Consider the following 27,890-nt stretch of genomic DNA (forward strand, 5'->3'; position numbering starts at 1 on the left):
ATAGGCGTAAGTAAGATAAAAAAATTTACATATTTCAAAATAGTAGTAGGTACCTAATAATAAATTGGAGGTACTTATACTATAATCTAAAATTTAATTAAATATTGCAAACACAAGAATGTTGCGATTGTTGCGAGCACAATTTTATAGATTTTCTCTGACGTTAATTGATATAGATACGTTCAGTTCTATTTTAAGAAAATTTTATTTAAACTAACATCGATTTTATTCACGTTGAGTCAGTATTACGATTTAATAATGTAGTAGCATTCCGTTAAAATAAAAAATAAATTATGCCAAAAATACTGTCTGTTATTAATATTGATAAAGTTATCAAAACAGTAAAAAAGCTATTATTTGCTTTTCCATTAACATATAAAATATCTCAACTATCTTGCATATACATGCACACAAATTTGCGTGAGCTCTCCTGGAGCTTCTTTCACAGGAATGAATTTAATTTATTAGAAAGACTGAAACATGAAATTTCCGTTATTCTAAACTGATCGCCTGACTGTATATCTTCAGACATTACCATTAAGGTGTTATCCAATCATTTCTTGTAAGCGAATCTTCCGTTTGCACTAAAAAGTAATTCATATTTCCATTTTGATTAATGACAAATTTTACTACTTTCTTTGAAAACCACCACTGCTAGGGGTAAAATGAATTTCAAGATTGCTGACAGAAGAGAGACGATTATTGTTTCAAGTTTGTTTCAGCCTTTTCCAAAGGGTATTTCGTGTAATTCGTTTGGCATTTAAATTACATTAGCTTTCGCAGTTAATAAAATATAAGTTGTCGAGTGGAACTGAAAAGATTGATCACAAATGTGGTTAACTGTGTATATTTTAGTAATCCTTCCATTATTATTGAAAGAAGATTGTTAGCAGTCATACAATGTATTGGTGATTTATGCATTTTATGTGAGAATAAATGTTCAAAATCCATCTGTTTACCTTTCCATGCACGCATTAGAAACCGCAGTCAAAATTGGGTCAGTTCTTTTAAATACAACTTTTAATTTCTTTTAAAAATTTTCCAAATCCGACATGAGAAAATAGCAATTTAGTAAGTTATTAAGTAGTTTTAGTGTGTAGAAAGCTTTTAAAAACTGATTTAAATAATTAAAATTTCTATTTGGTCACGCAAACAATTACACCAAAGTTGTATTCCCACTTTGTTTAAAATCACTTTTGAGGTAGATATCAACCACGTCAATCTGCACAGTAATTTGCAAACTGCGGTAAAAAAGTTGATTACAGTCAATTTAGCAAAATATAATTTAATTGCAGTATCAGCATAAAATAGCGATTTGCTTTGGAGAATTTTAAGATAATGTCTCAACCACCAAATGCAGTATTAAATGGTCCTTCACCTGAAAACAATGTGCCTTTTAAAGATGCTCAACCCACACAAGACCCGGTAAGAAGATGAAAAAAAGTGCACTGAATTACGACAAATCTAAGTTTAGTTAATTAATTCGTACAAGCCCCGCACTTGCTGCACCCCTATTTAAATTATTTATCACGGTAGTTGTTACAGTAATTCGGCATATTATTGACTTGTTATGTAGATAAAAACAGGCCGTGGTAAAGTTTCGTGGACTTTTGTCATTGGAGCTTTTCGAGCCAGGCACTGGCAACAAGAGAACACATTGTGTGACATTCCTCCTAGAAATACTTAAATCCTTTCTCATAATTCAAGTTTTTTCTTTCAACGACATAAGTATTTTCGTTTCCGATAAACCTTCGCTATTTTTACTCCCATTAAAAATCCATCAATATTTCATGACAAAATAATTGAAAATGAAATCAAACACAAACTCAATTAAATCATGCAATCAATTCGTAGACAAAAACACATCAGAACGGTAGCGGAACTCCCCAACAATTCCCGGGATATGCAACATCTCCAAGACCGCCTTTGACACGATTGGACAGCCGGAGTTCTCTCCCGTTGCGTCCAGGCTTTCCCCCAGGTCCTCCCAGACCCCAACAAATCCGTCAACCTATTCCTGGTCAACAGCAATTCATCCAGAGACCTCCAGGAGGAGCCCCCAGACCTCCAGGTCAACCCCAATTCATACAAAATCAAGCACGACCCATCAATCCTAATTTCCGTCCAACTTCTCCTTTCCCAAGACCACAACTTCCACAAGGACAAGGGCCAAGACAGCCTGGGATTTTCCAACAAAGATCAGTTCCGGCTTTTAATCAACCAAGACCACAACTCGACGATCATTTGATCAGAAGTCAAACACTGGATTCCTCAGATTTGTTACATAAACCTCTTGAAAATGTCAAAACCGCTCAAGAAGATGCGACTAAATCCGCCATAAATGCGATGAAAAACCGGAGTTTTAGTATGAGTTCAAATGTTTCTGAACCACAGAGTGTGTCTGAAGAAGAAAGGAGAAGGTCGGTTAGTAGTATTGGAAGTTACGAAGAGAGAAGATCGGTTTCAGGCTCTATGGAAAATTTGGATAAAAAATATGAAGATTATCCTTCACGACCGGAATCCCGGTCTAGTGTTAGAATGAACAGAATAATGGAAAATGATGATAAAATTAACGTACCCAATAAACCTCCTTCTCCACAAACAGACACAATGCAGAAAAATGTTGATTTTAAATTACCAGTTCAAGAAAATAAAACCAAGTCACATTCTCCTGTAGGTAGAGTTGTAGAAAAAGTTGAAGAAAAAGACGATGTATTTATTTCTAAACCAAAAGAAGAAAAATCTGTTAAAGATATACAAAACGGTATTTGTGACGACAAAAAACCCGATTCCAAAACTTTGGAATTAAAAAATTTAAAGAAAGGAAAATCTCCTTCTCGCTCAGGTTAAATTTACTTTACTAATATCAGTCAAATTCCTGTTGCTAAAATAATTTCTTTCTTTTAGAAGGTGATAACGATAGTGGAGTAGACGAATCTACACAAGGAAATGTAAGTATTAAATCATATTTTTTTATCAATTTTTTATCGAAAATTCTTAGGACCAATCTAGTAATGGCGATCACAGCTCTCCAAGAAAATCATCAGCTAAAACTTCGAGTCGCACATCTTCAACGACACCAACCAAAAACAGATCATTGTCACGAGGATCTAAATCACCGAGTCTTAAAAGTCCAGATTCAACAGCAAGTACTCCCGGAACAACAGAGAAAAAAAGTAATTTTTAAAAACAAAACTTTTTAAATACAAAAATTGCTTTTGTAGAAGTTCCTATGAATAAGATCCAAGTAGGATCAGCTCCTTCTCCAAACTTGAAGGTAGTTAGATCAAAAATTGGATCTCTAGAAAACGCAAGTTACAAGCCCGGAGGAGGCAAAGTCAGAATAGAAAGTAAAAAATTAGACTTCAAAAATGCTGCTCCACGAATTGAAGCTAAAAATGATGCTTACATTCCCAAAGGGGGCGATAAAAAGGTAACTACAGTTTTTATAATTATATAATTGCGCTAATCTTAATTGAATGTGAGTTGTGCTTATTACAAATTTAATATTTCGTGATACGTTTTGTTAACGGTTTAAATTAAATAACAAGGTCACATAAAATAATTTGACACTCCCTGGCACGCCTTCCTACTCATCTAATGTAACACTTTAACCCACTTTAAAAAATTGTAGATTCAACAACAAAAACTTCAGTGGAATGCGAAGCCAAAAGTTGGTTCTTTAGAAAATGCGACACATAAACCGAAAGGTGGCGAGAAGAAAATAGAGACTGTAAAATTAGATTTTAAGGACAAAGCTAAGCCGAAAGTTGGTTCCAAAGATAATATTAAACATGTTCCTGGTGGGGGAGACGTAAAGGTAAGATTTAGTAATTTTGATTTTTTAACATAAACCAAGCGATCACACTTTAATTTTTATTTAACCCAACAAAACTTTTTAGTTTGACGATGATATTGAAGAAGAGGAAGTGAGTAACTATAGTTGTTGTTACACCAAAAATTGCTTTTTAGAAATGACAATCAAGTATAAAAATACGAAAAGCACAAGCTTTCAATGTAATTTGGTAGCGATCACTGAGGCGCTTTCACAGCACAAAATTGTAAATTTGTGATAGCGTTTAAAATAGATGAGAAATAATATAGTTCACGACTTTCACGTAATCATAGAAGAAAAAATAAAAAATTATTTGAGTAAAAATTTGAAAATAACTAGTAGTATTTTAAAAATTTAATTTAATAACACAATACAAGTTTATACAATAAACCAAACGGAACAACCCTAATTACAAATATTCTATATTTTTTCAAGTCCCAGCTAAGACTTTTTTGGTACGGTATGGTCCGAAAGTTTTGGACAAAACTTCAGAAACTGACAACTCTTATAAAAGTAGTTTTATACTTTTATCAAATTTTTATTATATTATTATAACGCAAAATTCAAATATTCTACTGAAACGCTTTGCATGATCCTTTGGACAACCACAACGTTGTTTTCTCTAAATTTTTCCCTTATAATTTTCGCATAATGGCATAAAATAAGTTCTGACCAAACCATTATTTCATCATCTACATAATTTCTATTCAAAAACTGAAGAGTTTCGCCACGAACAACGCCAATGTAGAGCTGCGAAATAAAGCCAGGATCAGAAATTGCACAACATACAATAATTTTATCAATAAATTTTTGTTTTTTTGTTTTTTAATCTCACATCATCAGGGACATTCTCGTAATCGTCTATACAGATACCCTTCATCTCAGAGAGAAATATTGTTCATCTTTGCTCCTTTACCAGAAGAAAATATTCTTATTTGATAAACATCACAGTCTTTCCAACATTAAATCTCCTAGCCAGTTTTCTCTTTGAGATACAGATTTTGTATTTTTGATTGTAATTACGATAAATTGTCGATTTACTTTTATTTTAACTTCTATAAATATCGACAATATTTTGTTTCGATATTCGCTCAACAAGATTATAAACACCTCGACAAATTTATAAACGTTTGCATTGATTATTTAAATGGTATGACTAGTGACATTTTATTTCCATCACCTGCTTCATTACATGCATTTTGCCACTCAATCAAACCAGGTGATTTTTTCTCAAAACTTTCGAACCATACGTTATAAACTTTATCAACCATTTCGCTTACATTCATTTTTTTCTTTTAATAAACAACCTATATAATACATTTTTCTATAAAAAAAAAGAACATTAGTGTGTACTAAATATTTTTTTGGTGTTTAAATCGATAGAAAGTATAAAATTTCTGTTAGAAAAGAGATAGAAATAAGTGAGTGCACGGGGAAATGCAGTGTTTGGCACGCAATTTCAGGGGAGAATTTGTTAGGTGAAGAAATGAGGTGAAAATGAATTTTGCATTTTATTTAGTTTCAAGACTCTCAATGCAATCTATAATTCTAAATTAATTTCACGCATTAAATTGTTGTTGATTTGTTAACAAATTCACCATTAAAAAAATTATAACTCTTGACTTAAATAATAAAAAAAATCTGTTGTTAGATTGAGAACAAGAAATTGGATTTAAAAGTACAGAGTAAAGTGGGCAGTTTGGACAACGTCAAGCATAAGCCTGGAGGTGGTGATAAAAGGATTTTCGACGATAAAGAATATTTAAAACAGAGGTCGGCTATTTCGAGCGAGAATCATTCGCTGTGTGGTTCTCAGGTGAGTGTTTCTTCTGGACCTGTTTTTACCGAAACATTATTACCAATTTTAAAATGGACGTAAACTCCTGTGATATAACAAATTCTAAAGACTGACCAAGTTCGTATAATTTTTCTTCCAGGAGAAGGAATATCTTTACAAATTTTATTGACTGCTTCCATGTCATTTAGTTTAGCGAGATAAAAAACGGACGAAAATCAAAATTTTATGTACACATAATTTTGTCAAATCAATACTAACAAAATTTGAGGCATGAGTTATTCGTGTCGTATGAGAAAGCTCGATTAACGTTTAGCTTATTTGTAATGACGATTAATAACTGCATGATTTTTTACAATGTCTTTTTGAAACTGTAGTTGTACTTTTCGTACGTAAACACAGTTGGGGCTTTTTATTATAGTTGATTTCGTTAATTTTGCTAGCTTTAGTTTTATTAACATTGACAATTTTGTGTAGAATTCCTTGCCGTCCCAGCCGGAAGCCGGAGGTCCAGTAGCTGATGAAAATCTCAACCAAGAACGTTAATTTGTTATTTTTTAATTAATGTGCCGTCTCTAAACCTATTTTAGACCAGTTGATACTTGGATATAGTTCTTTAACTATTGATAAACATGTGGTTGAAATACATTTGAGAAGTAACATTAACTTACTGATACAGCATGAAGCCCGTGTACGAAATGCATGTATTACTTGAAAAATAATAAATTGTATATTCATAGAGTATATTTAGAATCCACTAACACTAACACTGTATTTTCCACTAAAATGCTGAGGTTTAGTGTCACTTTTGCTTAATTTTCCTTTTATTTTAAGTAAAATAAGCAAATGCTGTTCGTTTCAAGAATATATTTTTCAATGTAAAATAATATTAATGTATGATAAAATAGTTTGGTGTTGTGATACCTAGAATAATGACCAAACGATCAACATTTTTGTACTGTTTATTAAAGTTGAAACCTAAATTCTTTCCTATAGTATTAATTTATATTTGTAGTTGATAGAATTGCAATTGTGGTTATTCATTGTGAAAAAGTTATCAAAATGTTTATCCTTTCACAATAAGGAGTTATTAATTTTGAAGCGTTTTGATAATTTTTATGCATATTGTACTTTTCATGTTTCAGTTATGCTGTTTCCAGTAAAAATATTTTATTTTGTTTTGCAACATAGATGGTATTGAATATATCATCACTGTATTAACTTTATAAGAACCATTAATAAAATGTGCATTAGTATATAGTAGCAGCTTTTATTTTCACCAACGTTACAATTTTTGCACCAAAAATCACAATCTTAGATCTGCCCGAAACACTAAACACAAGCCGAAATGCCTTAGGTAAGTTTTACAATTTTAATTTTATATTTCACCACACAGTCTAGCCTTCTCAAACGAAATAGAATATTTTATTACTACTTGAAATGTCCCTGTTTTCGAATTGAAAATATAAGTCTACCTTCATTCCTCACGTAAAAATAAACTTGTGTTTTTAGAAAAATGTATCAAAATCAGCTCGTGACAGATATTTTGATCCGAGTGAAGAAAAGTCAAGAAACCTAGAAACTGTAAAAGAAGAGGTTGCCGGTAAAAATCGTCCAACATCAGCATTTTACAGGAGTGGTTCTCTAAAAATTAAGAAAACCGCAACACCTCGGCCCCCATGGAGATTTTAAATAGTATAAATATAATTGACGTTTTTACGAATTTGTTCTTCAATTAATTTACTAAAAGTCATCAAGTTCGTAAAAGCGTTTATTAGGTAGGTATAATCAACAAACGTAAAAACAACAGAATTATCTAAACGTGAAATTGAAAATTTCAAGTTGAAATTACGAGTATCTTTCAAAACAATGTTTTATACTTTTTTGAATTACTTCATACACTTTTCGGTATCTTTTTTATTTTTTTATCTGTGACTTTATTAAGAATAAAATCCCTCTTATTTAATGATACATACTACACTGTTTAATTCTAATTAAAGCAAAGTGTTTTTGTATTATGTTTATTATTTTGTACTGTCCAACAATCACTCAATATTTTACATAATCCATTAGTTTGTTGCCAATAGAAATCCAAAAGTATTTAAGTTTTAAGTGATGACTGTTGGAACAAGAATATATTAACCAATGTCAGCTCTAGAAATATAGTTAATGTAAATTAAGAAAAACTAGTTTATTAACCGCTGTAGACACTAAATATAGTGAGCAGCAAAAGTATAAAAAAAAAACATAAAATAATAAGAAACTTCTTGTAAAAATTCTGCAGTATCGACTTTTTAAAAGATGATCTTTTGCTGCTCATATAAATCTTGTACTGATAGTAAAAAATACATATCAACATTAGAATAAATATTATTAGAACAAAATTTTCACTTTTATACAACGATATCATTAAACCACAGTTTTCACCGTTCCACGTACAAAAGATGAAATACATTCATGTGTACATTTAAATAGATATTATATTTAAGTCGATAATGTTAAAATTATTATTGCATACGTATTATTTTTGCAAAAAAATGTAGGTAGGTAATCAAAGTTATTGCCTACTAACCTGCTGATTATTCCATATAATAAAGTACACTGATTTATGGCAATACGGATTTATTTTCTGTTTTAGTCCCATGTTTCAGCTAATTTAATTTATTTATGTAAAAATAAATTGCCTTTTGTCTTTAGAATTATCTTAGTTGATAAATAAAATTTATTTTGCACATTCTTGTGTCATATTGTCTAAATTCCCCAAGAACACATAACATCTATACCACAATCACCTGTACTTTGGAATAAATTGCTTACCTATAACTATAAACTTTTCAGAATTGCATTTATTTCTTAACTTATTTAATTAGCGACTGATATTTTTGGGTGATTTATGTTTTGATAACACCGTTTTTTCCAATAAGTAAACGAGTAAACCAAATTAATTATTAAACTAAGTTCCTATAGTTAGGTATTCATTGTTATACAGGCAGCGCCAGAACTCGCGCCACCAGAGAACAAGAACATGAAAAAAATGTTAGAAACTCCATCTATAAAAATTTCGAAGTTATGAGTTTAAATTTTGCACTTTGACTCTATTTATTTTTGCTGGAAAAAAATTTTTCCAAGTTTTTTTACTACAGGCTATTGGAAGAGCAAACAAGGAAGCTGTATCCTAAATTGTAACTCTGTTTAATGTTATTTGCGACTTTTATTGGCAAAATTTTTGTACCTTTACTAAATAATTGTAAAAAAACATAATACAAGATTATCAGTATCATTAGATATAAAAAATGTAAGATGTCGAATTTTGTTTTCCATGTTCCTGGTATCTTATTTTACTTGAAATTTTTCTCTAGGGCGCGAGTTCTGACACACGCTGTATTTATTTATAAATAATTAATTAATAATTTGAGTCAATGATTTTAATTAATAAACGAAATCTTCTGTTCATTGATAATAACTTATTGGCTTTTTTGCCGCTTTCGATTGACCACTTCTACTATTAAGAATAGGTACTTTTACTACTACTTCTATTAAATACTATGTACAGCTACATTAAAAAAAAACGGGAAATGTCAAAAAAATGTAGAGGTTTTTTTTCCAATTTTTCCATGGTGTGAACCTATTTTATTAAAAATAGGTTAAAATATTTTGATGGCACTCTAAATTCTGCCGCTAAGTTCATAATTTTCCTACCATTTTCCAGGTGAGTGACGATTCTGGCTTTCTCTACTTCACATAAATGTGGCGTTACACAAGTTGATATAAATTTAACGACATTGATAGAGATATTTTTGATAGGTATTGTCATGTTGACAATTGACAACCAGAGCCGAATTTACATTAAGAAAAATTTCATTTCCCGTTTTTTTTTTTTGAATGTAGCTATATTAGGTATTACATATTAAGTTACAATTTATGAGTTCCTTGTAGGTACATATTCTGCAGTTAACTACAGTAATTAATTGTTGTTTATAGAACAAAATTAAGGATCTACTCTTCCTTAGCTCCGTTTCTAAACCCTTTTCATATTTTTATTTGTATTTAGAAAAATAGAGAAAAAAAACAACATCTTCCTTTTAATTCAGTAGGTATGAATTCTTCGTAGGTAGTTTTTTTAAAGATCTCTGGCATATGTATTGGTAACACCTATAACCACGTATTTTATATGACACTTTTTCTATCTCTGCGCAAAAAAAATGTCAATACCTTTGTGTCAAAAGCCAATAGTGTCAAAGTTCTGTGGTGTCAAATGTCAAAACACTATCCAAACCCAAACATCGGTCTGTCAAAAACGTAATTAAAAAAGTGTTTTATTTGCAATTTGGTGTATTTTTATCAATAAAAGTGCGTCTTATCCTTCGAATATTAAAAGTAAAACTTCAAAACTGTCCAGCTCCTAAAATATGTCGATAGAAATCGAATCGGCAGAGTGAGTAAAAACATAACCTATATACCAGTTTTATTATTTTCCTTATTTGTAGCGTAATTCGTCTAATTCAGCAATACTTGAAAGAATCTAACTTATTAAGAACTCTTCACACACTCCAGGAGGAAACTGGTGTAACATTAAACACTGTAGATAGTGTTGATGGCTTTTGTGCAGATATCAATAATGGGCATTGGGACACCGTTTTGAAAGCAATTCAATCACTTAAACTTCCAGACAAAAAATTGATTGATTTGTATGAACAGGTGACATATTTTTAAAAACTTAGTTTGAGTTACTACAAATTTATCAGATTGTTTTAGAATTAATTGAACTAAGAGAGTTAGGAGCGGCGAGATCACTCCTCAGACAAACAGACCCTATGATAATGATGAAACAAAATGAACCCGAACGTTACATACACTTGGGTACTCAACAAATTTGGTAGAAAAATTAATAACACTTTTTTACAGAAAATTTACTCGCTCGTTCATATTTTGACCCTCGCGAGGCGTACCCTGACGGCGGCAGCAAAGAAAAACGCCGTGCTGCGATTGCTCATGCTTTGTCAGGGGAAGTATCAGTGGTACCATCATCCCGTCTTTTGGCCCTACTTGGCCAGGCGTTAAAGTGGCAACAACATCAAGGTTTGTTACCACCTGGTACCACGATTGACTTGTTTAGAGGCAAAGCTGCCATCAGAGACCAGGAAGATGAACAATTTCCCACCCAAATGGCCAAACAAATTAAATTTGGACAAAAATCACACGTGGAGTGTGCTCGCTTTTCTCCAGATGGACAATATCTTGTCACAGGGAGTATTGATGGGATCATTGAAGTGTGGAATTTCACCACGGGGAAGATTCGCAAGGATTTGAAATATCAAGCCCAGGTAAAAATTGTTCTAAATTAAATTGATTAATATTCTTATTTGTTTAGGAGAGTTTCATGATGATGGAACATGCAGTTTTATGTATGGCGTTTTCACGCGACAGCGAAATGTTGGTAACTGGGTCACAAACAGGTAGAATCAAAGTTTGGAGGATTAGTACTGGCCAGTGTTTGCGAAAAATTGAAAAAGCTCACTCTAAAGGTATTACGTGTTTACAGTTTTCTCGAGATAACAGTCAAGTTTTAAGCGCTTCTTTTGATCACACCATTAGGTAACATTTCAAAAACCAGTGGTACACATTTCAAATTAATTTTGTTTTAGATTACATGGGCTAAAATCTGGGAAAATATTGAAAGAGTTTCGTGGGCACAGTTCATTTGTAAATGAAGTTATTTTCACTCAAGATGGACACAATGTTCTGAGGTAATTTTTTAGAATGACTGATTAAAAATCAATGATTTTTGTTTAGTGCATCTTCTGATGGGACCGTGAAAGTATGGAGTATAAGAGCTGCGGAATGCATCAACACTTTTAAATCTTTAGGTGCAGGTGACATTACTGTAAACAACATTCACAATTTTGCAAAAAATCCGGAACATTTTGTTGTGTGTAATCGCACTAATACTGTAGTTATTATGAATCTCCAAGGACAGGTAAATTACTGTCAAGTCATAAGAAAAAATCAGTGTTTTTTTTAGATTGTTAGGTCATTTTCAAGTGGTAAACGTGAAGGAGGTGATTTTGTATGTTCAACAGTGTCACCAAGAGGTGATTGGATTTATTGCGTTGGTGAAGATTTAGTTTTGTATTGCTTTTCTACAAATTCTGGTAAACTTGAAAGAACTTTAAATGTGTGTGTTATCATTAGTTTGATCTGGTTATGATTCACTTTTTTTTAGATTCATGAAAAGGATGTTATTGGTATTGCTCACCATCCACATCAGAATTTACTCTGTTCATATAGCGAGGATGGACTTGTACGTTTGTGGAAACCGTAAATTGTAATTTTGTAATCTTAAGAACTAAAGAGTACATTAAGAGAAGGTTTTTTATTTCTAAACCCATGTTTTTGAAAATTGACAAGTTCATGTTATTATCTAAGGACCGTTTTTATTTAATGTTGATGTAAAATGGATAATTTTATGAGTATGATGAATTTTAAGAACTAATAATTTTTAATTATTATTTAGTAGTATCCATCATATTCATTATCTCAGTCTACGTATTTTGGAACAATTATTATCCCATTGCAAAGTTACAAATTGTTGAAAAATAAAAAAAATGCTTTCAAATCTGTTGCTATCGTGGACTTCGTAAAATTGTAATCGGCAAAAATATTATTTTAATTCTTGTGTTTCTTCAGTGATTTATTTTGTTAATTAGTTTAACCAATTTAAATAAATAAGTAACAACTATACATATAAAATGATATCCAAAATTGCGGGAGATTGTACTTTTTTATTCAACTGTTAACAAACTTCTACCTTTTTTATTTAAATGAGGCAAAAAATACAGCTTCAAAATTTGAAATTTTTCATTTAAAGCAGTGAAATCCTATTTTTTAGGATTCTTAGTTTTTGTGTAATACCTACATTTTTAAAAAAATTGTTGAAAAATAAAAAAAATGCTTTCAAATCTGTTGCTATCGTGGACTTCGTAAAATTGTAATCGGCAAAAATATTATTTTAATTCTTGTGTTTCTTCAGTGATTTATTTTGTTAATTAGTTTAACCAATTTAAATAAATAAGTAACAACTATACATATAAAATGATATCCAAAATTGCGGGAGATTGTACTTTTTTATTCAACTGTTAACAAACTTCTACCTTTTTTATTTAAATGAGGCAAAAAATATAGCTTCAAAATTTGAAATTTCTCATTTAAAGCAGTGAAATCCTATTTTTTAGGATTCTTAGTTTTTGTGTAATACCTACATTTTTAAAAAGTATGTTTTCGTTAAACCTTCAAAAATAAATAACGAAACTCACTTTCACTAATATTAGAAACTAAACAATATATAAGAAAAAAAAATTAAACTCTAAACACTTGGTTTCTACGGCTCAAATTTTCAATAGAAATGTCCCGACGTTTTGACGTTTTGTGAGTTTTATTAAGTCAAATTTGAAGTTAAAGCCTGATTTACAGTGTCAAAAATTTTAACTCCTATTTTTTTACCCGGGATGGCACCGATCGTTTGAAGATAAAAAAAATTACAAATATTTTAAATTGCAAACAATTTTTATTCGTGGCTATAGGCAACAATACTAAAAATTTGACTAGTTCTAATCCAAAACTATCAGATTTGGTGATGGTGATGTTAAGAATACTCCTAACATCCTTGTTTTGGTGCAATTTTCTCGAAAAATATCACTGAACATTCCATTTGTTACGCCACTGCCCCAGAACATTCAGGAAATCTTCAGTCACGTGTACCAATCAGAAACGGCCAACAAAAGGGACATTAACCAATCACAATCTCGAACTTTCAAAAAGCAACCAATCAGACATTCCCACGACAAATTCTCGATTTATATTCGGCGTGTCAATGAATTCCAGTCAGTTTTTGCAGTTAAAGAAGTGAACAGAGTGTGTAAAGTGTCTTGTGTTGAGAAAGTACAAAAGTATTGTATTTTTTAATTAATTAACTGGTAAGTAATTAAATAAAATCAATAAATAATTCGGTACGTGGGTTGAAAGTGTCGTCGACATTTATTAAAATTTTCTCGAATGATGCAGTAAAGTGTCATGCCGGTTCAGGTCCATTAATTGACGAGGAAAAACTTTAAAATAACACGAATTTTGTCCAAATTAAACTTGAAATTAGTGGTATAGTATTATTATTTCAAAATATTTCCCCCTACGTGTCTTAAATTTTAGAAAAGTTGAACCCAGACAGTGTACAGTTATTTGCATGTGGCACATTCCACATTGACGGGATAACAGTAAATCTGGTTCATTTGCTACAATTTTTTGATTTGTTCCAGGTAGAACAAGTAAAGAGATGAAGTTGCATCTAGCGTTGGGGGCACTTTGCCTCGTCTTAACCGTATGGGCAAAAGATGACAAAAAAGAGAAGGAAGACGTGGGCACAGTTATTGGGATTGATTTAGGAACCACGTATTCATGGTAAGTTGGAATTTTTACACGTTTAATCTCATTTTTTTGAACTGTTTATGGCGGATTATCTTTAGTAGAATAATAAGATAATAAATTATTTGTAAAAAAAACAAGTTGGCTATAACAATTGACACGTATGACAATTATCAAGGATATTTTGAGGTTATTTTTTTTTAATTACAATTTTTGTTTCCAGTGTCGGTGTGTACAAAAACGGTCGCGTTGAAATTATCGCCAACGATCAAGGCAACCGAATTACCCCCTCGTATGTGGCCTTCACTGCCGACGGTGAACGTCTTATCGGTGACGCCGCCAAGAATCAGCTCACTACCAATCCCGAAAATACGATTTTCGATGCTAAGCGCCTTATTGGTCGCGATTGGAGTGAGCAAAGTGTCCAAAACGACATTAAATTCTTTCCGTTTAAAGTCATTGAAAAGAATTCAAAACCACACATTGCCGTCGAGACCAGTCAAGGAAATAAAGTCTTTGCACCGGAGGAGATCTCAGCCATGGTTTTGGGCAAAATGAAAGAGACTGCTGAGGCTTACTTGGGCAAGAAGGTCACCCATGCTGTTGTAACAGTTCCGGCTTATTTCAATGATGCTCAAAGACAGGCTACAAAGGATGCTGGGACTATCGCTGGGTTGGTTGTTATGAGGATTATTAATGAGCCCACAGCTGCGGCGATTGCCTACGGTTTGGATAAGAAAGATGGGGAGAAGAATGTTTTGGTGTTTGATTTGGGTGGTGGTACTTTTGATGTTTCGCTTTTGACCATCGACAATGGAGTGTTCGAAGTCGTGGCTACCAATGGAGATACTCATCTCGGCGGTGAAGATTTCGATCAAAGAGTTATGGACCACTTTATTAAATTGTATAAGAAGAAGAAGGGTAAAGACATCAGGAAGGACAATCGTGCTGTACAAAAATTGAGACGTGAAGTCGAAAAGGCGAAACGAGCTTTGTCTTCGGCACATCAAGTCAGGATCGAAATTGAATCCTTCTTCGAGGGTGACGATTTCTCTGAAACTCTAACTCGAGCCAAGTTTGAGGAATTGAACATGGATTTGTTTAGGTCGACCATGAAGCCGGTCCAAAAGGTCCTCGAAGATGCCGATATGAATAAAAAAGATGTTGATGAAATTGTCTTAGTTGGTGGTTCAACTCGTATTCCTAAAGTACAACAGTTGGTCAAGGAATTTTTCGGTGGTAAAGAACCCTCACGTGGAATCAACCCTGATGAAGCTGTTGCTTACGGAGCCGCCGTTCAAGCTGGTGTCTTGTCCGGTGAACAAGATACCGATGCTATTGTTCTTCTTGATGTTAATCCTTTGACCATGGGTATTGAAACTGTGGGAGGAGTCATGACAAAATTGATCCCACGTAATACAGTAATCCCAACGAAAAAATCCCAGGTCTTTTCAACCGCATCCGATAACCAACATACTGTCACAATTCAAGTTTATGAAGGTGAACGTCCGATGACCAAAGACAATCACTTGTTGGGTAAATTCGACTTGACTGGAATCCCCCCAGCACCACGTGGTGTCCCTCAGATCGAAGTCACTTTTGAGATTGACGCTAACGGAATTTTGCAAGTTTCTGCCGAAGATAAAGGAACCGGAAATCGGGAAAAGATCGTTATTACAAATGACCAGAATCGACTGACACCTGAAGATATCGACCGAATGATTAGAGATGCGGAGAAATTCGCCGATGATGATAAGAAATTGAAGGAGAGAGTCGAAGCGAGGAACGAATTGGAGAGTTATGCCTATTCGTTAAAGAATCAACTGAATGATAAAGATAAGTTGGGGTCGAAGGTTTCGAGTGACGAGAAAACGAAGATGGAAGAAGCGATTGATGAGAAGATCAAATGGTTGGAAGAAAATCAAGATACCGAAGCTGAAGAGTACAAGAAACAGAAAAAAGAATTGGAAGATGTTGTACAACCGATCATTGCGAAATTGTATCAGGGAGCTGGTGGGGCACCTCCACCGACTAGTGAAGATGATGATGATCTTAAAGATGAGCTGTGAGGTGCAAGACTGAATTTAATTACATTTCTAGCCCAATAGGTGTGGATGAGTGTGGATTGTGTGCGATTTAAATAATAAATTAGGGTCTTATTTTTAACAAATTTCCCAGTAATGAGATGTTCAGAATTTTTTTGTAATGAGTAGTAAAAATCTTTTATATTACTATTTTTATGTGCGTACTGGTAATTTATTTATTTTTTCCACGATCAAATATGAGCGTACGAGTGTAAATTATTGTACACTTGTATTTGACTTGTTAAGTTGTAAATTTTTCAAATAAAGCCTTGGAAAATCTTAAATTTGTATTTTATCACTGGCGTAAAAGGTGAAATAAAAGACGAGGTAATTAGAGAGATTCATCATAATTAACGTTAAAATACGGTAAAAAAATAATAAGAAATAATTTAAAAATACATTAAGTTATCTACATAAAAATAAATTAATGTATTATATCATTAGTCTTAACAATAAATCAACAAAATTCAGTTTAAAAATGCTACTCCACTAACTCGTCTAGTCCGACTCGATATTCGTCGGTAATTAAAATGTGACTGAATTTAAATTTATTGTTAAAAACGCTACTGATCTCCGACAACATCATAATCATCGACAATTTTCTTCCACGTCTGCAGTCTTTTCTCCCAATATTCGGGTCCTCTGTTTTCTTCAGTCTCTACTGATCCCGTAATCGCTTCCACAACTTTTTCCTCGACTTTTTCCCTTGTCGTTTTCCTCGATTTTTCAATTTCCTGCAATCCATTTTGGATATAGTCCTGGAAAAACTTGGAAGATTTCTTTAGGAATGGATCAATGTCAGCTTCGGGGTGTTGTTGCATAAAGTCATACAATAAATTCAAGCCCTCTTTAGTGTCATCTTTATTGCCTATTTTTTGGAAAATCTCCGTCAACATTGTATGCGTAGCTCGCGAAAATGAGATACGTTGTGGCTGCGGTGGGGGCTGCTGGACTGCTTCTAGTTTCATACTTTTCAATAATTTTAAGATGTATGACTCGATTTCCGATTCGCTAGGATTGGGGATTTTACCAAAATGACACATAATCGATCCTCCTTTGATTTTAACAGAGGAATGGAGGATTGTTTTAATCGTACGTAAAGTGGTATCCACCGGTTTGTTTTTCCACCAAATTGATGGAAATTCTTTGAGGAAATTGTGAACCTCTAGTAGGACTAAGTCGTAGTCGACTTCCTCGCCCCAATCAGGCATTAATTTTATTACACGCCACAGACATTTCATTACGAGTTCAGTGTGACGTTCTGGACTGTCATTTCGTATACATTCATGAATTAACTTAACTAAAGCACTAAAAACAATCAAAAAAATATAATTTTTTCTACAAAATTTTACAAACTTACCAAATGATTTTTGTATGATCCGATTTTTCGATTATTTTCACGCAATGTAAATTGATGACTCGGATATAAGCATCGCCATTGGCACAGTTTTGTAATTTTCGAGAGGCAAGAACGTAGATAAATTGATCAACAATTTCCTTGAGACTTTCACTCGAAACTTGTTGACGCAAACTTTTATGATAAAACTGTAAAAAAAAAACTTTTTATTAAAATGATTCGAAATTATTAAAAACCTACCGCATCAATGGATGTCAAAATACATCGATATATTTTGGGAATTTCTGAATCTTCAACCGCTTCTTGATTTCTCAAATACTTTAACTGGACAATAATGGACTTCACAAAAGCCTCCTCGTATTCCATTTCTTCATGGGAACTTAAATGAAAATAATCAGTCATTTGTTGCAATCCTTTAATCGCGATATTCGGATCAGGAGAAGCAATTTGTTGAAGGTAACTCAAAACTGGATCTTGTTTTTTCGTAGTGGTTTGTTTAAAACCGCCCCCTAAGGCCGAAATGGATATATTTGGATCAAGCGGCTTAGGGGGAGACAAGGGCATAATCCTGAAATGATTAATCGTAAAATATTTTTACCCGTCGAAATCAATTACTTTGCTCTGATATCGGCCGGCGATAAAGTCGGAATGTTTACATCATCTTTGAGGAAATCCAAATCGAATGTCTTTACTTCAGTCAAATGAACTGGAGCGAGAAGTTTATCAAGTTTTTCTAGTAATTCCGAATCGAGAGTGAACGGTCCTGTAGGTTCGGAGATTTCCCTAACTGTTTTCGGTGGCATTCTACAAGAAAAAACATTGTATGCAACTCGGGTGAATCAATTAATTTCCTACAACACAGGTGGTAAAGGATCTTCATCTTCTTCTTCGTTCTGTTCCGGTTCATTGTATCTATCATTTTCAACGTTGATGATATCTTGTTCTTTAACCTGTGGAATTATTTCGACCGGTTTTACTGGACGTTTCGAATGCTTAATTCGGCCTTCTAAGAGAGCCAAATCTTTACCCACAATCTTCAAAAAAAAAAAGATAAATCTAGTGAAAATTACAAAAAAATAAAATATACATTTCCTATCATTTTGTACACTTTATCCCCAAGAATATGATAGGCTTCAACCATACAATTAAGGGCAGCATTTCGAACCGATTTGTCCTTATCTGAGATTTGTTTAGCGACTTCTTTTAAAACAACAACCGGGGATGACCCGCAAACACCTATGCCATGGTCTTGTATTATAGACCCCATAGCTTCTAAACATTCGGCCCTCTGTCGAGCATTCTTCGACTTAACACCTTCCATTATGTAAGTAAATAAACGAGCAACAGGATATACATGACACACTTGTTTCAATAACGATCGAACTCCGTTACAAAACTTTGCATCACCGATCTAAAAATCCATATTATTTAACGAAAAAAACTGTTTTGTACTACCTTTATGACTAAATAAGGGAGAAATGCTGAAGCCTCATTTTCCAACAGGCGATAATTCGAATCCATTAATACATTAAAAACGGAATGTAAATACTCCAAACCTTTGAAAACAACTGAAGGATTCGTATCGAAAAATCTTAACGTGAGCCATTTTAGTATTAAATCGAGATTCGCGATCAAAGCGGCCGAATTGTCATTCAAATCTTCCATCAGAGAATCCAAAGCTTTGATATGATATCTGGCAAAATAACTCATTTTCAATACTACAAATACAAAAGAGCTCCATTCTTACCCGAAATCGTTATGAAACATGTTAGAAATCAATGTTTTGTTAACATTCGCTGTCGTCATTTGATCTCTCAACAATTCAACAAACTCTTCACGAGGTGTTGTAAAATTCCATTTCAAAACTTTTAATTTCGACTCATCGATAGATCTTTGATGTTTCAGATTATTAACAACCAAGAGTGGCGACGTGTCGATGTCTTCGTCCTTCTTTTTACTTGTTGCAACTTTGGTAGTTGATGCAGCCCCCTAAACGGAATTATATAGGGTGATTGTAGTTTAAATTCACAATATTCTTTAATTTCGCAATAAATTTTTTGGGTAAATAAATGTGTAATATTTTTAGCAGTGAAAAGTAAAAAGTTTTTATTATAACACACTGTTAAATGTACTTTTTATTGAAATATTCTTTCATTATTAAGTGTAATTTGCAAACTTCATAATTAATCTCAGAGTAAAACTTGTGTAAAATGTTAACACACAAAATTATACCAACCTTTGGTTTGACAGCATTTTTCGAATTAGCTACGGGTTTGGTCCCTCTGACTACCTTTTCTTCCTTCTCCACTGCTTTTTTCGGCGCGGGTTGCATAGGCAAATTTGCTCTCTCATTATCCAATTTTTTACGAATATCTAATTGGGAACCGGGCTAGAAATAACAAAATTAAACAAAAATTCGATAAATTTAAGTAAATACCTTCAATTTTTCGATTTGCTTGAGCATCGTTTCAAACCCAACATGTATCATAACACCTAAAATTGCTTTTTGCGAATTTGCTCTAATGTCGTGCATTCTATCCTCAAGATGACTGTACAAAATCGGGATACAGACTACCAATTCTTCCTTTGGGATACTTTTCACCGGAACTGGAAAAATTCAATTAGAAAAATCCCAAATTGTATACTTTCCTACTTTTGGGTAAAATCTCGGCCAACCAATCCCACAATTCGACTTTCAATTGCGGTGTCCCCGACTTCAATCCATCAAAAATCATCTCATTTTCAAAAAACTCCTTATAACCGCACTGTTCGACATACGCATTGATAGCATCCTTGGCTGCACTCCTCAGCTGGGGCTTATTATCCCCCAAGTTTCTCAAAAACATGGGAAAAAAGACCTTAATGTATTGCTTCGATGGGGCCCCCATTGATTTCGCAATCAGTTCACAGATATTGAGGGCAGTTTGTGCCACTTGCTTGTTACTATCGGCCATTCGACGATTCAAACTTTGGGGTAAATCCCCCAAATTCGGTTTAATAAACTTGGCCTCTTGAATTATTTGTTGAATTTTTGTCAGAGTTTCGGTTCGCACTTTCCAGTTCTTATCCTCGAGTTCAGTGAGGAGAGATTCGGTGATATGTGAACTTATGTCAACCCTCGGGAGTGAATCTTGGATGTTTTTAAGCCCGGTGTACTCTTCAACGACTTCATTATCATCCAGGTTGTCCAAACTGTTGCTACTAGAACATTTAGCAATTCCTCGAGTTGGGGTAGGAGGTTTAACTCCTTGATATTTCTCGAATTCAACGTTGATTTGCTCACGTAATGCAGCTTTTTCATTTTCAAAGTAAGTGTATAGGGGGTTTTGGATGTATAAGAAAAGCACTCCGCAGAAAGTAATTGCGGCTTGCCTCACACCTGGATTGCTTGAAGCTAAACATTTCTTCCCACTTTCGATCAGTAATTTCGTATTTAAATCATTGAAACCGAATTCTTTAATTGCATCCGAAAGCCATGATAGTGATTCAATGGTGACTTTAGGGTTTTTCTGATTGAGAGCTGATTCTACAACTATGGATGATACAAATGACAAACTCGTAGCCTCGGCTATTGCCGAAACTGTCTCTCGCACAAGAGGCCCATTTTTAACGTCCCCAAATTTGTCGATAATGTCATTGATACAAATATTTGCCGTTGTGGTAGAAAAATTCGAATTCTCCGCTAAGTACTTAACAATTTCAATTTTAGATTGAAGTACTTGGAAATTCGTGTCTTTGAAACCGGGCCTTCTACTCAGACATTTAACCAAAGCTTGAGTCGGAATATCCGACCCCAAATCTCTAATCGCGTCAAAATACTGTTTCACTGCCGTCAAACTAAAAAAAAAAACATAGTTCACTCATACAATTTATTATTTTTTCAAACCTACCGTATCTTATACGACGCATCAGACATTTGGTTGATAACATCCGCCGGAATAAAAGTCACAAGTTCATCGACTTGTTCCTCACTTAACTCCTTTTCAGTTGCTGGTTTCTTAGCCGCATTTTTGCCTTTGGAACGCACAACCGTGGCCGAATTTACAACTGGAGCTTTCTTCTTCGGAGCACTTGACGGTTTTGTGGGTGCTGACTTAGGTGCAGGGACTGCTTTAACCGGTTTTGAAGCAGGTGCAGCTTTAGTAGGAGCTGTTGTAGGTCTTTCCTTTTTCGCTGCTGCTATTTTAACCGTAATGACAGCTTTCTCGCAACATTCTTTGATTTTTGTCATTTTTAATGTGTCTTTTTCGAGTTCGACTAAAAAGGGGCCAATTGCTTTCTCGCCCACGAGTTTCATCAAAGTGCCCAAGGCTTCGGCTGAAGAGTCGCGGACAGTGGGATCTGTGACAATTAAAAGCCGATATTATTTCGTATTTTTAGTTCTTCAAAAATTATCGAGACATTAATGGAATGAATTTTGCAGAAAGATTAGACTATTAAATTGCGGTTTATTAATTACTCAAAATAATTTGGTTGAGTACGATTAGAAGAATAAATAAAATAAGAGCCACAAATTTACAATCTTATTTTTTCATTATCAAAAAATTAGTTTACTATTACGATCATACAAATTACAAAATGAGATCATAAAAACTGCATAAGCAAGAAAAAAGTTCTATATTTTAGTGTACACCCAAGCGGAAATAATATCCATAATTGTGCTTAGGAGTGGCTAATTATCAATAAAACACAAAAGAATTACTTTCATCATTTCATAAAAATACAATCAAATTTAAGGAACATTTGAGTTGTTTATTTCAAATTGTTTGAATTTAAAATTTATTTTTTAAATATTATCTTCACCATTTTTATACAGGGTGTCCGGACATTGCATGCACAAACTTCTAAGGGTAAAATAAAATCGTTTTCCTAAGACCTACTAAAAATTTTATGACACATTATAATGTGCCATAAAATTATTATAATGTGTCATAAAATTTTTAGTAGGTCTTAGGAAAACGATTTTACTATAATTCCATACCTCAAAATATAAAAAGTTTCTATCAACATAGGTCCAAAAAAGCTTCCTTAGAAAATTAGGACCCTGTAAAGCTGGGCCTTCAAATGTGCTTTTTTTAAATTATTTTTGTTAATATTTTAATTAGAAAAACAAAACCACGCACCCGTCGGCTTTTTAGAATGCTGAATCGCAATAAATATTTTTTTTTTGAACCTTCATCAGGAGAGCACAAAATAAGGAGGGCTGCGGCAAAAATAACTCAATACTTTTTTTCTTAAGACTTTTTGCAAATTTAATACCATAATAAAATAAAAAGAACATTCTTACATAAAAATGTCCTTGGTAAAATGTTTTCGAAATACAGACCAATTTTTATGTCGACGCACTGAGGTAATTGAAATAATATAATGAATAAAAAACATATTTGGTGTTCTTCAAACCTACAGGTGCCTGGTTTAGTTTTTCTAATTAAAATATTATTTAAAAAAAGCACCTTTACAGAGCCGTAACTTTCTAAAGAAGCTTTTTTTGGACCTATGTTCACAGGAACTTTTCTTTATATCTTGAGGTCTGGAATTACCCCTAGAAATTTTGTGCACGCATTTTCCGGACAGCCTGTATAGATATAAATTAAATAAAATTAATTTTAGTGTACCTGATTCGTTAATATTCTTAAGAAGCGGCGTTGACAGCGCTTTCAACATCTTCTTAGTCACAACACTCGGTTGTGTTTTTGTGAAAGCCCTTGCCAAAAAGTGCGACGTTTCGGCCTTAACAGACGGGTTTTTATTACCTAGAGCTTCAATCACATCCTCCAAAATCGCTTCCAAGCTCGTCTGTAACACAAATTTAGCCCCCTTCTTTCACCAATTTCTTGCTCTTACCGTCAAATAAATCACATCTATTGCTTCTTTGATCGCAGTGACAACATTCTGCTTCTTCTCTTTGAACTTCTCCAAAAGCGAAGGAACACAAGCCCCAGCATAGGGCTGAAACCTTTTCTTCAAGCCAGTAGCTATAGCAGCCAAGCAACGGCCGGCCAAAGCCACAACTACCACATTGCTGTCTTTCTCGATAACTTTCTTCAAGGCTCTTACCAAGTCACCATACTCGCCACTTTGTAGTTTCGGAGTTTGGACTAGTTTTTCTAAAGTTTCGAGAGCTTCTTTTCGTTCTTGCCACTTCTTTGCTTCAACTTTTTCGTAGAAGTCCTTAGGGAGCTTCGAGAGGATGTCGACGGGGTCTGCTAGGTCGTAGGGGTCCATTTCGGGCGATTCGTCGTCGTCGTGAACATCATCTGACTCACCTAAATCGTAAAACAATAGAATGTTTAATCAGACTTTAATTGCTTATTACCGGGATCAATTTCTTCAGCATCTCCCGACGGTATCGCTTGTTTTTGTTGCTGGGATCTTATGTATCTCTGAGGCACGGCCTTTTGGCCCTCAATTTTTGCAAATTCGGCCTCTAATTCAGTAATTTGGACGGGTTTCAAGCTATTTAATTGAGGTCTAAGGGCGCCTCCTATCCATCTGTATATCTCAATGACCATCAGTCTTGCCTCATCTCTTACTGCTTTCTCTCTATCAGAAAACAAGTCTGGAATTTTCTTAACTAAAGGCTTCACATTGATGATCTTAGTCCCAAATTCCCTCAAAGCTACAGTAAAAGCACTGATGCAAGCAACCACAATTTTGGGGTTCTTTTGTTCCATGCCTTTAAGGAGTTCCTCCTGGACGACTTCTCCCTTTTCTATTTCAATGTACATGAGTATGACTTGTACAGCAAGCTCTTTAGTACGGTTTTTGGGGGCTGCTATACATTTGGCAACGACTCCTGACATAACCTCTCCGACTGTTTTCCCAGCATGGGCGTAATTCTCGATAAAAGCCAAAGTGGCTTCTAGGCCTTTTTCTTGACCCACGGCATGGCTGTCCACCACGAACTTTTTCACTAAGCCGAGATATTTACCAAATTCCGGTGACTTGTCATCGTCAATCTGACGGAAGAGTTTGGAGACTTCTTCATAGCCGTTTTTTCTAGCTTGCCACAGTTTGTGAACGCAACGCTCTTCAATGGGGAGTTTTTTGTATTCTTCGTCTTCCATACTTTCAATTCAATATAACGGACAAACTAGAACAAGCTGAAATGATTCATCAGCCAAATAAGGAGTACAGTCGGACTAAATCAAGTCCTTGAGACTTAATAATTACACTTAATTTAATCCCTTCTTGCGTTTTATTTATTTTTTAATTAAAATAGACTTACCTAACGTACCCAAAAAAACATTACACACTTAAAACAGTTTACACTAAAATCGATACGGAAACTAAAAACGCCACGTTAATATGTAAAATTAATAGATAAAACACCGTTTCTTATATCGTTATCACAATGTGAAGGCGAAATCAATAAAAACTGCTTATCCGATGTAGACAAAACCTGTAAGCCATATTTGAAAAATCGGCCTATTTTTTAAACGCGAATGCCAGCGCCACCACTTAGATAATCAGGCAGTTAATTTAAATTTTGGCGCCATTAAAAATATTTAAAATTTTTATGCCAAACTGTATAATTATACACAGCTTTTAAGGGACACTATTTAGAATTAAACACTTGAACGTATGGTTTAATATTAATAGCAATAATGCATTTTTTGCAAATTACTTCAAAATACAATTGTAACGACATCGTGCGTTATAAGTGGCAAACAAATTATCATAATTCAAATAATGGCGCGCATTGCAAATTAAATTACAATTTCTTAAGCAAATTAATGAATGACAGTATAGGGTTTTACTTTTATTGTCTACTTCTCGTTTTAATTATTAGTACCGTTGCTTGCATTTATTTACTTCATTTGGTCTTTTTAAAGTTTCCAGTTTGAGGTTAAGTCAAGAGATGTTTTTGTCTTGTAAAGTAGCATTTATTGCTAATTTCAAGCATTTTTACACAAAACTAAAAGAATAACTCTGTCATTATCAAAAAACGATCCTTTTCTGTTCCAAGACATGGCAGGTAATAATATATAAGGGGTTTCCCCGATTGTCACCACATTTATAGGTTTAACACCCAAGATATTTTTACCTGTGGGATTTAAAAATATCCTCACTCTCAGCTGCTAATTTATAAATACCCTAAGCCTCGTATGCATTAAACTCTTTCGTCTTGTAGAGTCCGAAATGCGATCAAAAAAACTCGTCCATGAGGGATGTACGATCTATAAAGAAAAACCCTTTGTTTACGTCCTAAGTTCGAAATTGCGGACGGAATATTGCGATTCTTGTCTCAAAAAGTGAGTTGCAAGTGACGTTGTGTATTTTTTAAAACAAGTTCTTTTCAAGGGGGCAATTTATGAAATGTTCTGGGTGCCACTATGTGTATTATTGTGGAAAAGTGTGTCAAAAAGAAGGTTGGAGTGTGCATAAAACAGAATGTAGGAATTTGAAACGAGTAGCCCCTAGGATTTTACCGGATGCGGCGAGGTTTATCGCGAGATTAATTCATGTTTTGAGGAAAGGGGGCGATTTGGTCAAGTCTTATTATTTGGAAAATTGTTTTAGGATGTATAAAGATTTAATGTCGCGTAAGACTCACCAGATAATATTTTTTCTTCTCATAATGACATAATTTTTAGATTATCCAAACATAAAAGGAGATCACCAGAGAATGGAACATTTTACGTCACTGTGTGCAGTCTTATTTGATTTTTTAGGCGACGATAGTCTTCCAAATTCGGCTGAATTGATGGGAATGTATGGACGAGTAAGTGGAAAATAAATAAATAGTGTTCAACAATCATTATGTAATATATTTGAACGATTAAAAATAGTTTAATTTATGTTTTGGCCGGCTTTTACAGTTTGTGAATAATTTAATGACAACTTTATTGCCTCGTTTACAAACCTTTTATTTTATTTCAGATGTGTATAAACAGCTTTAACATAATTGATCAAGAATTACAATGTATAGGAACAGGAATGTATTTAGGAGCTTCTGTAATTGACCATTCGTGTAGTCCTAATGCTGTAGCAATTTTCGATGGACCAGTTTTATCCATTCGCGCTTTACAAACTTTTCAGTATTTAGATTGGTCTCAGGTAGATATTATTACTACTATTACCACCGTTTTTTCTTATTTTAAATATTTTCCCAGATAAGAATTAGTTATATTGACATTTTAAACACAACGAAAGATCGCCAAAATGAATTAGAAGCTGCTTATTATTTTTTATGCAAATGTCCCAAATGTCTCGAACCTGAGCCACCTGAAATAAACGCAGCTGCTTGTCCCAATGAAAAGTGTGACAATTATATCGATGCAGAAATTATAACTCCTGGCGAAAAATGCACGAAATGTGACACAATAATAACAGAATTATTCTTAAAACGTTTCAAAGAAGTAGTTGAATTTACCGATTTGCATTTACAAAACATGAAACAGCTGGCTTGTATCCTTTCAAAGTATTTAGTCTCCAGTCCGACTTTTTTTTTTCTTTAACAACAACTCAGATTTTGACGTTTGTGAGATTTGTTTGAAAAAACAAAAAGGTGTCTTACACAAATTTAACGTAAAATACGTCAAGACCCTCGATTTGGCATTTCAGTCGAGTATTGACTTTCAAAAATGGGATTTTGCCAGAAAATTCGCCCTTGAGCTCGTTGACGCTTTTTAGTAAGTATAAATAATGAGACGCTCGTCATCATAATATAAAAAACATGAAAGTTGAACGATTTTAAAAATGATTACATAAAACAAAATGATCGCTATGTAGTCGCTCAACGACTTCAAACAAGCGCCACAAATGACGCTTGTCTCATAAATTAATTCCCTGTTTTAATGCCAAATGCTTGTAGTAAATACTACGGACAAGTGCATCCGATAACTGGGTTATTGCACTTGAAGTTGGGAAAAATTCTGCTTTTTGAAGAAAATGACAACTTGGCACTGGAACATTTGACGAAGGCTTATCAGATTTTGAAAATTACGCATGGGATTAGTAATAATTTGTTTAAAGATGAGTTGGTACCATTGATGCAACAAGCACGGGCGGCAGTGACAAATCAAAACGTTTAAGTAAATTAGAAAAAAAAGTTTTTTAGTAACGATTCAAGAATAAACAAAATTCGATATTTATGTGTATAATTGGTTGCCTGTCTACCTCATTTGGAAGGATTTAAATAAAATTTGTTTTTTATTTATTTACAAAATTTTTAATAATCACACCATAATACAATACTAACGCAACATATGTTAGTAAATTTTAATAAACTACTAAAACACACCATATACAGGTGCGCCAGAACTCGCGCCCCAGAGAAAAATTTCAAGTAAGATAAGATACCAGGAACATGGAAAAAATGTTTAAAAAATTTTATCTTTAAAAATTACGAAGTTATGAGAGTTGAAATTTGCACTTTGGCTGTTGGAAAAATAATTTTCC

At 33.6% G+C, this 27,890-nt stretch overlaps 5 protein-coding genes across 7 annotated transcripts; 4 read left to right on the forward strand and 1 right to left on the reverse strand.

Annotated features, from left to right (window-relative positions):
• The first annotated feature begins 993 nt into the window (after window positions 1–993).
• LOC123007310 (microtubule-associated protein tau) lies at window positions 994–6,890 on the forward strand. The gene is made up of 8 exons (XM_044402541.1): window positions 994–1,425; window positions 1,855–2,845; window positions 2,908–2,951; window positions 3,002–3,176; window positions 3,225–3,433; window positions 3,635–3,820; window positions 5,487–5,651; window positions 6,108–6,890. Exons 1-8 carry the CDS (start codon window positions 1,339–1,341, stop codon window positions 6,174–6,176), a joined length of 1,926 nt encoding a protein of 641 aa, XP_044258476.1. The 5' UTR covers window positions 994–1,338; the 3' UTR covers window positions 6,177–6,890.
• Window positions 6,891–9,858: 2,968 nt separating this feature from the next.
• On the forward strand, window positions 9,859–11,994 carry LOC123007275 (WD40 repeat-containing protein SMU1). The gene is made up of 9 exons (XM_044402479.1): window positions 9,859–10,065; window positions 10,118–10,328; window positions 10,376–10,490; window positions 10,536–10,954; window positions 11,002–11,225; window positions 11,276–11,377; window positions 11,424–11,607; window positions 11,653–11,805; window positions 11,854–11,994. Exons 1-9 carry the CDS (start codon window positions 10,040–10,042, stop codon window positions 11,950–11,952), a joined length of 1,533 nt encoding a protein of 510 aa, XP_044258414.1. The 5' UTR covers window positions 9,859–10,039; the 3' UTR covers window positions 11,953–11,994.
• Window positions 11,995–13,447: 1,453 nt separating this feature from the next.
• Window positions 13,448–16,413, forward strand: LOC123006977 (endoplasmic reticulum chaperone BiP). Its single transcript, XM_044401957.1, has 3 exons — window positions 13,448–13,603; window positions 13,940–14,081; window positions 14,269–16,413. Exons 2-3 carry the CDS (start codon window positions 13,957–13,959, stop codon window positions 16,112–16,114), a joined length of 1,971 nt encoding a protein of 656 aa, XP_044257892.1. The 5' UTR covers window positions 13,448–13,603; window positions 13,940–13,956; the 3' UTR covers window positions 16,115–16,413.
• A 46-nt stretch (window positions 16,414–16,459) lies between these two features.
• On the reverse strand, window positions 16,460–24,907 carry LOC123006976 (protein mini spindles). 3 transcript variants are annotated; one of them, XM_044401956.1, is made up of 16 exons: window positions 24,724–24,907; window positions 23,803–24,589; window positions 23,331–23,752; window positions 23,102–23,282; window positions 21,377–21,827; window positions 20,140–21,323; window positions 19,924–20,093; window positions 19,723–19,875; window positions 19,234–19,475; window positions 18,942–19,179; window positions 18,574–18,897; window positions 18,342–18,520; window positions 18,102–18,290; window positions 17,727–18,054; window positions 17,490–17,674; window positions 16,460–17,437 (listed from the first exon to the last, which is right to left on the reverse strand). In XM_044401956.1, exons 2-16 carry the CDS (start codon window positions 24,551–24,553, stop codon window positions 16,693–16,695), a joined length of 5,742 nt encoding a protein of 1,913 aa, XP_044257891.1. In that variant the 5' UTR covers window positions 24,554–24,589; window positions 24,724–24,907; the 3' UTR covers window positions 16,460–16,692. The 3 variants fall into 3 exon arrangements, with proteins under 3 accessions (XP_044257891.1, XP_044257890.1, XP_044257889.1); XM_044401955.1 differs by having other exon boundaries at window positions 23,803–24,579; window positions 24,715–24,907; XM_044401954.1 differs by having other exon boundaries at window positions 24,715–24,907.
• Window positions 24,908–25,327: 420 nt separating this feature from the next.
• Window positions 25,328–27,648, forward strand: LOC123006978 (histone-lysine N-methyltransferase SMYD3). The gene is made up of 8 exons (XM_044401958.1): window positions 25,328–25,464; window positions 25,621–25,741; window positions 25,791–26,032; window positions 26,084–26,211; window positions 26,370–26,546; window positions 26,603–26,897; window positions 26,959–27,121; window positions 27,304–27,648. Exons 1-8 carry the CDS (start codon window positions 25,458–25,460, stop codon window positions 27,521–27,523), a joined length of 1,353 nt encoding a protein of 450 aa, XP_044257893.1. The 5' UTR covers window positions 25,328–25,457; the 3' UTR covers window positions 27,524–27,648.
• The last annotated feature ends 242 nt before the right edge of the window (window positions 27,649–27,890 follow it).

This window comes from Tribolium madens, unplaced genomic scaffold (genome assembly GCF_015345945.1).
Source record: "Tribolium madens isolate multiple individuals breed KSU strain unplaced genomic scaffold, Tmad_KSU_1.1 Scaffold_3;HRSCAF=73;Tcas5.2_LG2, whole genome shotgun sequence".
NCBI classification, from domain to species: Eukaryota; Metazoa; Arthropoda; class Insecta; order Coleoptera; family Tenebrionidae; genus Tribolium; species Tribolium madens.